General features: G+C 44.4%; 1 protein-coding gene across 2 annotated transcripts; it reads right to left on the bottom strand.

The window, feature by feature from the left end:
- Window positions 1-1,700: 1,700 nt before the first annotated feature.
- Window positions 1,701-7,669, bottom strand: CMTR2 (cap methyltransferase 2). 2 transcript variants are annotated; one of them, XM_036390650.2, is made up of 2 exons: window positions 7,521-7,669; window positions 1,701-5,313 (listed from the first exon to the last, which is right to left on the bottom strand). In XM_036390650.2, exon 2 carries the CDS (start codon window positions 5,292-5,294, stop codon window positions 3,000-3,002), a length of 2,295 nt encoding a protein of 764 aa, XP_036246543.1. In that variant the 5' UTR covers window positions 5,295-5,313; window positions 7,521-7,669; the 3' UTR covers window positions 1,701-2,999. The 2 variants fall into 2 exon arrangements, with proteins under 2 accessions (XP_036246543.1, XP_036246544.1); XM_036390651.2 differs by lacking the exon at window positions 7,521-7,669 and adding an exon at window positions 7,362-7,401.
- Between the last annotated feature and the right edge of the window lie 3,973 nt (window positions 7,670-11,642).

Here is an 11,642-nt window from a genome sequence, read left to right on the forward strand (position 1 = left end):
TGCTATCCCCCAATCTAAACAAATCAATTCACCAGCAAGTGACAGGCACTTCTCCCTGCTATCCCCCAATTTAGATAAATCAATTCTTTAACAAGCGAGTCATCCCTATTTAGTAAAGCACTATAAAAATGCACTTCAATAAATCTCTTCAAGTTTCCTACAGAGGAAAAAATATTGTTTTAATATACAATTTCATCTTATTGTTTTAATAAAAGGAGCCATTAACTGTGGTGCTCTAGTGCAAGTTGTATTACAGGTAAAATTTCATCTCCCCAGTCCCGATGGGGGACACAGAGGATCTGACACAAGACAGAAAAAGGACATTTGTTAAATAGCTGTTCAGCCAGGGAGAAAGCTAATTTGCTTTGGGCTCAGTGCTTTGTCTTTGCTTTCAACACCAACTATTTGAACTCAAAAACTGCCAGGCATGCTAGCATATTAAGATCTATCAAAATTCAAATAAGATGCATAATCTAAATAATGCAGTGTATAAATTAACTTTAAGGACTGAAGAAGTTGCATATGCATCTTTTAAGGTCTGTAGCAGCAAAATGAAGACATCCATATTTTCCCTTTACTTTCCAATCTGCCATTTCATGTCTTTAGGCACTGTTTTTATATTGTTATATTGGGAATGCAAATATTTCATAAAACTTTTTATAAGCTTGAATACAATTCTAAACATTTACATTTCCCTGTAATTCAGTAAAACCATAAACCCATTAAACAGTATTTCCACCAAAATCAACCTGACAATCCCCATAACAAGCACTTCCAACCCAGTCTCTTGTTTCAAGGATGCTTCCAAAGTCCTCATGTCCCCTGAAGAACATTTTGACATTAACAACCAAAGTTTTCAGCTTCACTAAAACCAAGAGAGGCAAGGCTGTCATGCAGTTCAGCATCCATTCAACTCCAGTTCTTGCATAAAGATTTCCCCAAGAATCACCACTAGCTGTACAGAAATGAAAGTATCAGAACAGGATTCATTTCCTGTGGCATCTCACACCTCTAGGATAAAGAATGATCTTCCCCAGCTCTCTAATTTGGTGCTTACTTCCAAAGAGAAAGGCAATGGGAAAAACACATTATCATTAATAATTGCAATCAAAATGAGTTAACAGACAGTCCTCCAGACAAACTGGACAGCCAACCCAAAGACAATCACCTGGAACCCCTGGCAGTGCAGCAGAGCCAGCCCTGAGGAATAAGGCACACGGCTTTTTCTCGATCACACCCCTTGCTGAAGGCAAGCAATTAGGATAAGAATAAATAATAGACTTTGCAGACAAAAGTACAGTGTATAACAACCCCCTCCTACCTGAGCAGTTGTCACAGCCAGGAGAAACTGAAGATCCTTAAGACAAAATCCTTGCTGCTAAGAGTTATAGGAACCACAGAGGGACATGGATTGTCAGGCTCAGTGACAAGGCCAAGGGAACTCTGTGCAGGCCTCCTCCACTGCTTTGACCACATCTGCAAGTGGAGTCTCTCTAAGCTGATAAACTCCAAAGTTAAAGTTAGAGAGAAATGAAGACAACTATACCCTTCACTCATGAAGCATGGATAAATGACAAGATAAGGAAAGCCTGACTAAAAAAAAAAAACAAACCAAAAGACATTTAAACCTTCCCAGACTCCCCTACTGCGTTTCATTGATTTCTTCCATATTTGGTAAAGAAACATGTAAACAGCAACACTGAAAACCTAAAATAAAAGGCTTTATTTTCTCCAAACAGCAGTTGTTTTCCCTTCTTTTTTTAAAAAAAGTCTTTTAACACTTTCAACATTTGTCAATAAAATGAAAATATACAACAGCCATGTAAATCAACATATTTTCTTCTACTTCAAAAATATATACATCCTTCAATCAAAAGCACACATTGAATACTTACAACACAAAAGCTTCATGGCTGTACAACCCAGAGGGCCCCCACACAAACATGAACACACTTGTGTGCACAAGAAAGGCAGCACAACAACTGATGAACTGTTTGTTCAGGTGGTAACACTTCAAAGCCTTTGTTTTAAGGATTTTTAGCATGGAAAGGCTGGCAAATCCCAGCAACTGCATGTTATGAGCCTCTCATGGCTAGTGAAGTTTCCTGCATTTAAATGTCTCCTAAAGGCTTTGCTTGTTACAAGCCTAAGTGTCTACAGCCACTGGCTAATTCTTTTAGCAAATTTCATTCTCGAGAATTGAGCTCAGCTTTGGACCCATAAGAAGTCACAAGAGAGGGCTTGATGGCAATCCAAATTATTGCCTGAAGAGTAAGCAATGAACAGCCAGAGGCTGAGCACTTCTCTGGCATAAACAGCTCCATTTGATCCTTCTGTCAAGTGACTGAAGCGCACAAAGAACTGGAACTCAGGATATCAGCATGGCATTCACAAAACAGCTGCAAGAATGAGATGGAGAAACCATTATCAGGCTTTGGCAAGGAAATTTTCATCTCAGTCCTCACTCACTGAAGTGCTAAAGAAGAGGCTGATATTCAAAGGCTACGAGGTGAAAATTCAGAGGCTCTTGTTTAAGAATGATAAATGGGGACACATACCCATAACCACCACCACTTCATACCATCCAAAATGGTAAGGCAGGTTACACAGGATTTCCCCCATGTCACCATTAAGAATTAAACCAACTGTAAATTAAAGTGATATCAAAAGACAGTTTTTAAGGATGGTAATAGGAGGCTCTGAGGCTTATGCTCACTTGTCAGCCTTTGCTTCCATTGAATCAAAGATTCTATGTTATTCTGCATCCTGAAACACACAGCTCAGTGGCCAGAAATCAAGGTCTGGCTTTCTTTTCTCCTATTTCCTACACATACAATATGGTGCGCCTAGGATCGATAGCTCAAGACATCCTGCCAGCACCTTCAATGTCACACCAGTTTTGCATTAATGTTACCTTCACATTAACAATGTTTTTAACACCTTCTGCCTGCCTGTGAAACAAGGTCTAGCAGCAGCAACTCACACAGTTCTAGAATTATTTAAAGTGGAATGTCACTAGCCATTCGCTGCTGCTGAGCTTGCACAATCAGGTGGAGCTGTCTCTTTGCAATGGCCGTGTTTAAATCCCACAGAAACTCCAACAGCTTGCCCTGGAGGAGAATCTCCATGGGCACAAACTGCAGAACCTGCTGGGGAGAGTCTGTGTCCAGCAGAGAGCTCATGAGAGCATTCAGGTGCTGCAGGTACTGCACCACGGGTGCGGGGAGGCCTCGGAAGCCAACGCAGAGCAGAGCGGCGCCGCTCCTCAGGGGCTCCCGCGAGGTCGGGCACGCGAACGCGACGCTCCGGAAGCAGCGGTGCAGGATGAAGACCAGGCCAGCTGTGAAACGTGTCAGGCATGAAAGAACAGGCAAAACCAAGGCATCTCCTGCTGCCAGCTGCGCCAAGGAATGCAGAACGCACTCCAAAAGCTGCTGCTGGTACTTTGGTTCTCCATCATACAGCAAAGAGAAGCTGAAAGTCAGCAGTGTGGCTGCGTCCATGGGCTTTATCTCCATGCTGGGCTGGCTTTCTGTGTCACACAGGGTAGGAAAACCCACCACAAGGCACTTGAATTGGTCACTACAACTTTCATTTAGGACTTCCTGATGGCACCTGGAAAGATCAGACACTTTTGCCAGTATGAGTTCCCCAGGAAGAACTTCACAAGAGTGACAAGGCTGCAGCATTGATCTGCTTTTCAGCCTCCCCCCACCCAACTCCTTCACAGCTTCATTAAGATTTTCTAAGACCTGAACATCACAAAATGGAGAACACTTTACTCTGGGCAATCTTTTTCCCTCCAAAATGTACCAAAAGCTACATTCAAGGTTAGAAAATGATCCTTCCAGGACACACATGTTCCCAGCATTACTTAAACTATGTTCCTCAGCCCAGTGATTAAAATAGCCCTTTGCCACTTTATCATTCCATGTCAGGGTTTCCATCATCTTCCTTTCATTGTATGTACTAAAATATTTGTTCCTTTGCCCAAACCATTTTGCATTCATGCTGCAACCAGCCTGGGATTTCTTGACGAGCCAGTTATTTCTGCCAATGGGTTTCAGGTGGAACTTTTGCATGAAGAACTCTACTGCACAGTCTCTTAACTTGTTCAGTTTCACCTGCTCTGCTTCTTCCATGTGCTCAAAAAGACGGATATTCTCAGAGATCGTTTCTACCTGGCACTTGTAGAAGAACATGCAACACTCTTCATGTGTTTTAAGGAATGATTCTGGAAGTGTATGCTGGGAGAAGAGAGCTTTGTTGACCATTTCTGTTCCAAAGTTCTGTGTCATTTTAGGAAGAAGCAGATGAAGGCTTTCTCTGCCCATATAGCGAAGGCAAACCACATAGGCCTCTGAGTTTCCAGCTTTGCTCGTGGCTGGTTTAAAGACATGGACCTCCTCAAAAGAGCAGTTTAGCAGAAAGAGCAGGTTGACAGAACAGTGTTCAAACAGAGTGAACATCTTCAAAACAAAGGATCCTCCAGTGCCCAGGATCATTAAAGCTGTGACTGTTTCACAGTAATGAAGGGGTGAGACGAGAGCTTCCTGCTCACCTGGATTCCCCTGGCAATCAAAGCTGCCATCAGCAGTTACCAAGTGGACTGTGGTCATATTACTCACAAAGCTCTGAAGTCCTGTTAGATGTCTTAATGTCATCACATCCCCAGTGTTATCTGGGCCAAAGTACCACCAAGGTAACGTGTTTGCTATCAGACGGTCATCCATGATCATCATAAGGATGTCATTGGCTTCGTGATAAGGGTTTAGAGTATTTGCTACCCAATTCCAGTGGCAAGGGACATGGTGGGACTTCAGGAAGTGGTTAAGGCTGGCTATAAAAGCTCCAGGTGCTTCACAGAGGTGCACAGAATTCAGTTCTCCATCTTGAAGAGCTTCTTCTGGGAGAAGAGGAAAACTGCATAGGATCTCATGAAATTTGCACCATGCCTGGGTACAGAGCTCAGCATTCACAGATTTCTTCACATGAGATATTATTTTCCCTGCTTTATTGGTAAATGAGGTGTGCTGATGCCAATCTTCCAAGTTCTTATCACTCAGTTGGTTCTTCACTTCATTCATTGAGTCCTTCAGAGCCAGGAGTGAGTGAAATTCCACATGATCACATGTAAAAACATTGCTGGGATCTGGCAGCTTCCATTCATCATTCACTGGCTTAGTGTAAGTAAACTTTTTCTCAAAGAGCTTCTCAATTTCAGAAAGAATTTCAGGACTGAACTTTTCAAGGCCGGTCTTCTGGTTAACATAAGGCTTCTTACATTTATCCATTCTTGGGTGGACTCACAACCTGGACAACATCAGGGGAGAAGAAACCACGTCATTCCAATCATACCAGTACAGAAATAGGAAAAGCTTTTTTAAAATAAAAATGTGTCTTGCTTAACAGCTATATTCTAGAACAGAGGTAAATGCTTCATGCACCAATAAGGAATGTAAATGAGGGCTATCCTGAATAAAGTCATTTGAAAATCAGGAAGTTCACCAGTTCAATTGCCCTTCTTGCTATTTACACAGCAAGTGAAGAAGAGTTTGCTGGTGCTTAGCCCTTCACTGACTCTGAATATTCTGCTCACTGTATGGATCTAAACACTTAAATACAAATATCTCTCTCAGCCACAAAAGAGAACATACCACAAGCTCTCCAAATTCAGCAAGTGGCCCAGAAATGTTATCATCTGATTGTGGCAGTGTTTATCTGAGAGCTCTAAGTATGGAGGGTGGGGAGCCACAAGCAAAGGCAACTTCGAGAGGGAGCACAGCTGCTGCTCCTCCAATTTCCCAACTAGGAACAACCCTCCCACCTCTTCCACCAGACCCAGTGTAATGCTGGGGTAGCCCTCATTGGCACCCTCAAGAATTGCCCCTCAGCTGAAGGGCCCTGGAGGGATGCTGGACATCAGCCAGTGAGCAAAACCTTTCCCTTCCTCTGTTGAGCATTACTGCTCTCTGCCAGATAACTGCAAACCCTTATGCCTTCCTTTAATGACTGAAAATGCTGTGATAAACCTGAAGTGAGAGGACTTGATTGCAGCTGTGGTCAATGGGAATACGTGCTTGATGTTAAAGAAGAAAGCAGTGCTAAGTGCTGTGGGTAAAGGCCAACAAATACGAGCACACTCCACACAAAGCTGATGAGGCTGCTGCAATCTGCTCCACCACTAAGCACACAGCACACAACTGACAGGCACTAACCAGAAATCAGCCAGCCAGCAATTTATTCCAAACTAAAATGTTAACTTAAGCAAAATAATTCAATCAAAATTACCACCCGAGATAGGAAATCTCTCAGCCTATCTCTTAAACCATCCCTCAAGCCCTCCCCTTCCCACAAATGCAAAATACAATGACCTTAAGTGTTACATAACAAGGGAGTTTGAGAAAATAGTGGATTAAAACTGAAAGAGCTGAGAAAGTTTGGAAACAATGGCCACCCTCAGCACTTTACTCTTCCCCTCAAACCCATGCAGCATTTCAGGCCACAGCCCACGTTGGTTTGTCCTCATCACCATCAGAGGAGAAGAGAGGCACATGGGCACACACAGAGCAGAGGTTTCATCTTGCCTTTCCTCAGTTTAAGACCTTTCAACAGGCAGGTTTAATTTCATTGTCCTCTATGCAGATGGGCTCTGGCTTTAATCTCATCCTTTCTTGTAGGATGTTCTGGGTAAAGAGGAAAACTGTGGAAAACACAGACCACTGCACCCCTGTGTAATTTATTTCATTTTAAACAGCAACTATGAGTATGGGCTTTTAATTACAGCTCACCCTAGTTATTCATAGAGGAGGTTTGGAAGGGACCTTAAATACTATCTTATCCCAAACCTCCTGCCATGGGTAAGGGATACCTTCCACTAGACCAGGCTGCTCAGAACTCCATCCAACCTGGCGTTGGACACTTCCAGGGATAGGGAAGCCACAGCTTCTCTGGGCAACCTGTTTCTGGTCCTTACCACCCTCACAGGGAAGAATTTCTTCCTAATATCCAATCTAAATCGCTCCTCTTTTAGTTTAAAAACAGTCCCCCTTGCCCCACCACTATCTGCCCCTGTAAAAAGTTACTCTCCTTATTTTGTATATGCCTCTTTTAAGTACTGAAAGGGGCTCTAAGAGCTCCCCAAAGGGTTCTGTAAGGCTGAACAACGCTGAACAGGCTAAGAGAGCCTGTCCCAGAGGTGCTACAGCCAGAACACTAACAAGCTCAACCCTAAATCCAAGCTCACTCAGCACATAGCAAGAACAGGCAAGCGCCTGCCTCTTCATCATCATTTCCAGACTCCAGGACATCGTTCCGGCCAGGACCGAGCTCTGGGCTCGCCCCACCGCGCAGCTCCTCACCCATCCCCGCGCTCCGCTCCCCGCCTCGGCGCGGCCCGGCCGCCTCCCTCCGCCCCGGCCGCTCGTAGCGCCGCGCCCGCCCGAGGCGCCTCCCCGCGCCGCCCGCTCCCTACGCGAGGCCGCGGCTGCAGCACGGCCTGGAGCCGCTCCCGCTCTTACCCGGCGGGAGCGCGCCCAGCCCGGCCCCTCGCCCGCCCGGCACGCCCTCTGCTCGGGGGGCACCGCCCTGGCCCGGGCCGGGAGGGCTCTTGCCGCTGCGGCTTTGCCATCAGCAGCGGGGGTGGGTGAGGAGCAGCAGAGTCCCGGCAGGCCGGGCAGGCGGCAGCGCGGCTCCTCAGCTCCATCTCCTAAACAGGCGCCCAAGCGCGGCTGTTTCTCAGGAGGAAAAGGGAGCAGAGGAGCCGCCTCCGAGCAGTGGGGCAGCCCGGCAGGACGGCGTTGCTAGAAGTTATCCGCGCAGCACTTACCAGTGCTAACGCTGACAGGTTGCTCAGGAAGAAAAGAGGAGAAAGGCTGTGTGGGGATGTGTGGCCACCCGCTGGAGAGGCACGGCTGGGGCTCAGCGCCCTGGGTGTTTTTTGCCGACGCCCTGGGCCGCCTGCCCTGGGAGCCTGAGCCCGGTGCGATCATCTCACAGCCCTGCAGGGACCACGGCTCAGCAGTGATGCTTCTCCAGAGCTTGCTTTGCCCTCTGGAACCCATAAGGAGACTCTTCACATAGTAACCCACCTTGCTGCCCTTTCTAAATCCCCGGGAGACTTGTTACACCCAGCTTGGGTTAGCAGGAGGCAAGAGCCTTGAAATATTAACAGAGTCATAATGAGCATCACTGAGCATCCATTTTAGCATCCCTGGAAACACACAGACGCTTTAGACAGCAAAACAGCATCTAATCTGCACACAGGAGCAGAAAGGTCAAAGCATATTCATTATTACAGTAGACAGCAGGTGCAAGTTGCTTTTGAGACTTTAAATATTATGGGGATTTTCCTATATGCAGGTTCAGGAACGTGGCACTCCCCAGCCCTTCTGGGAACAAATAGCCAACAATGGAGCGTGAGTAAGCAGAAATCCTTTTGCTTTAATATGAGGCTTCCTGCTATTGATTTTTGCTCTCTCACATACTCTTCATGAAGCTCAATCCAGTCCTAAGCCAGAAGTAGTTTTGCTACAGAAATTCAGTGCTATCAGTTCTAGGTACTCCAGAACTGATAACTTGGGAAAATTTTGCTTGAAGCCCAGTAACTGAAAAAAACCCCAACCCTTTACATGTTCATCTTAAGAATATAATAATGTATACATAAGGGATCTTTTCTCTCACTCTAGGTACATGAGAGAATTTGTATGGTTAAGTCATAACTGAACACAGGGATTTATAACCAGACAACTTTCCTCCCCTCTTTTAATCTACTTGCTTGCTTTCTAAAATGAAGCAATATTACAACAAAATAGAATCTTAAGTACAGAAAAAGCCCAGTGCTGCCTATAAACAGGAACACAGGACTAAAACTCCATAAACCCCTTGAGGGGGGAAAAAAGAGAGAATGTCTTTTTCAAGCCAAATCATGTCATATTGACCCCTAATAGTGGTGTAACAAAATGGTACTTACTGGTTGCCTCATCAGAAAGAAGTTTTACCTAATGAGAAACAGCTGAAGTGCAGATGGAAGATTTCTCTGTCTCAGTTCCTCTTCACCCTTTAACTGGCCTGTTTGAAGATCACCTTTACTCAACCAAGATTTTTTGCTATGTAAAAGTAGAGGGAGAGCTGGGGCAAATTAATGAAAGCAAAGTGGGCAGCTGGTGAGGTGTGGAGCTGAGGGTGTGGTGGGTTCTCCAGTGCCTGGTCTGGTCTCTCTTGATAATACAGGCCACACAGTAATGGCATTGCTAAAATCTTATCTTTAGCTCATGAGAATGTAAAGTTAGTGGGGAGGTCAAAGGTATGTTACAGTCTGAAATGTTTGTGTTTGTAGTAAAAGCCTGAGCAGAGCTTTCCTTTAGTTTTGGCTTTCTCACTGATATTTCCAGTGGCGCTGGGATGTTTTGGTTGCCTTCCTTCTGTTTCTGCATACTCACACACCAGCCACAAGGTCTACACTGTCTGACTTCTGTGCTCCATAGGTAATTAAAGCATTGAGTTTAAGGGTTGATTTTTTAAAAATTTCTTACACACATCACTTTTCACATGTTCTTGAGTGCTTGGATAACCCTTCCAAAAGAACAGCTACAATTCAGCTCGTAGGGCAAAGTGGTCTGCAAGCAAGGCTTGACCTTTGCATTTCTACCCTGCCAGGCTTTTACTGTAGCTTGCAGCTTCTCAGTGTCACACTCCCCTGGACTCCTGGAGATAAGGCTCTTCCAAATCACAGGAGAGAACAATTCATCACTGAGCGCATGACAGCACAAGAGTCCTAGCTAAAGTAAATGTGATTGAATAGCGCGCTTAAGAAAAATGTGATGCTTTTTCTGAAATTAAACTTTCAACTCAGCTTGTGAGCTTCAAGATTCTTCCATGTTTTCTGAAATCTCTTCAAGTTAAAGCAGAAATTTGAGTGGACACTTCTGTCTTATGCAAAATAATCTCTCTTTTTTTGCTGTTGTTGTTATTGTTGGTTGTTTGGTTTGGTTTTTTTGGTCCACGTAAGATACTTAAAATGAGAACATAGCACTTTCTTCCTGCATTAGCCCTGCTTCTATGGAGCTAAACTTTTATCAGCTGATCTTCAGCCGGTATTTTCCCAATCAGACTGTATCCTCTGTGCACAGCTGTGCCACCAACAGCCCCAGATGGAAGCATCTGTCCTTAAGGGAATATTGGACAGTTAAACACAGGAAGTGAAACATCTCATTAAAAACAAAGTAGTTTTGTTTATGCCCCTGATTTTTTTTCTTTTGTAGATATATGGTATAACTCTACTATGTGGTGGAGCTGGGGAGATTGCTGGGGTGTTTGGGAGCTCTTTCCATCATACTGGATGTGTGCAGGGAGTCATCTGGGAAGACTATGCAGAGCCATGGAAGAAACTTCCATAGATTCCATGGGATACCCAGTACTTCTCACCCTGCTTCTAAAGATCAGTCCCAAACCCACATAATTTTGCACCAGATCTCACCATGGTTTTATTTATCACTGTGCTGGATGCAGGGTATTTGTCAATTGGGATGATAACATTGGTATGGCAGAGCAGTTGAGAGAAGGCTCTCAGTGAGACATGAGAAGAATTACCCACAGTGATTATGTGGATGATTATGATTAGATTTATTGCTAATAGAGTATCTAAATTAAACGGTGTGGTATGTAAATCACAACACTCTTGTCTATTGCAATGTGGTGCACGATGCTGGGACAGCTGGTTGCCCTTAAGGAGGTGGATTTCCATGACCTTGGGGACTGATCTGTAAGGGCCATTCTTCTTCTGCTTCTGGCTTGCAGTCCAAAGTCAGGCAGATTTTTGTTTCACTTTCATCACCAGAGGAATTGCAGCCACTATCTGCTACAAGGAAAGTGAGTTGGGAAACTCCAGTAAACAGTGTCTGACGTAGCCAGTTGGTAAAATGACGTACAATTGTCTAACCTTTGCTTCTTTAAACAAAAAGTCATTGAAATGAAAGGGAAAACCTATCAACTGTTCAATAATGTGTTATTATTGCACCACGAACAAGATAATGAGGAAGTATTGATCCTGTTGGAACAGCACAAATACATCCTGACAGACCACAACCAGCAGTGGTAGTATGTTCACCTACTGACCTCCAGAAATCAGTGTTTTCCAAAGGGGGCTTTGGGGAAATGAGGACATGGTCCTGAGACCTAGTGAAAGGTCTGGAATTTCACTGTGTGAAAGTATTATCAATTATTGAAGAGGAAACCAGATCACAGAACAGGATAAACTTTGGTCCTGTGTTGTTTTGGCATGAGTAAGTGACATTCCTAGGGAGAAGTCGTATTCTTCATATGGAGAAGCATCTTGGAGCCCCAGGCCAGCAGCTGGCTGTGGTGCCAGGACATGAACTGCATTTACCTGTGTTGAATAGGGAAACATATCTATTGTCAAGGATTCTTAGTGATACATGGAGTTGTGCAGTATAATTTAATTATCTGAGAATTGTTTTCTTCTGTTGATAGGCCTGAAAGCATTTCTTCCTTATCCTTCATAATTTTTAGTTCAAATTATTTGTGTTTATTCTAGACCACGGGGGTACCTGGCCTTTTTTAGTCTCTAGTCCATCAGGATCTGGGGTTTCTTTTCCACTTATTCTCGCTAAGGATTGTTTCAG

The sequence above is a fragment of the Molothrus ater genome, chromosome 12 (genome assembly GCF_012460135.2).
Source record: "Molothrus ater isolate BHLD 08-10-18 breed brown headed cowbird chromosome 12, BPBGC_Mater_1.1, whole genome shotgun sequence".
NCBI classification, from domain to species: domain Eukaryota; kingdom Metazoa; phylum Chordata; class Aves; order Passeriformes; family Icteridae; genus Molothrus; species Molothrus ater.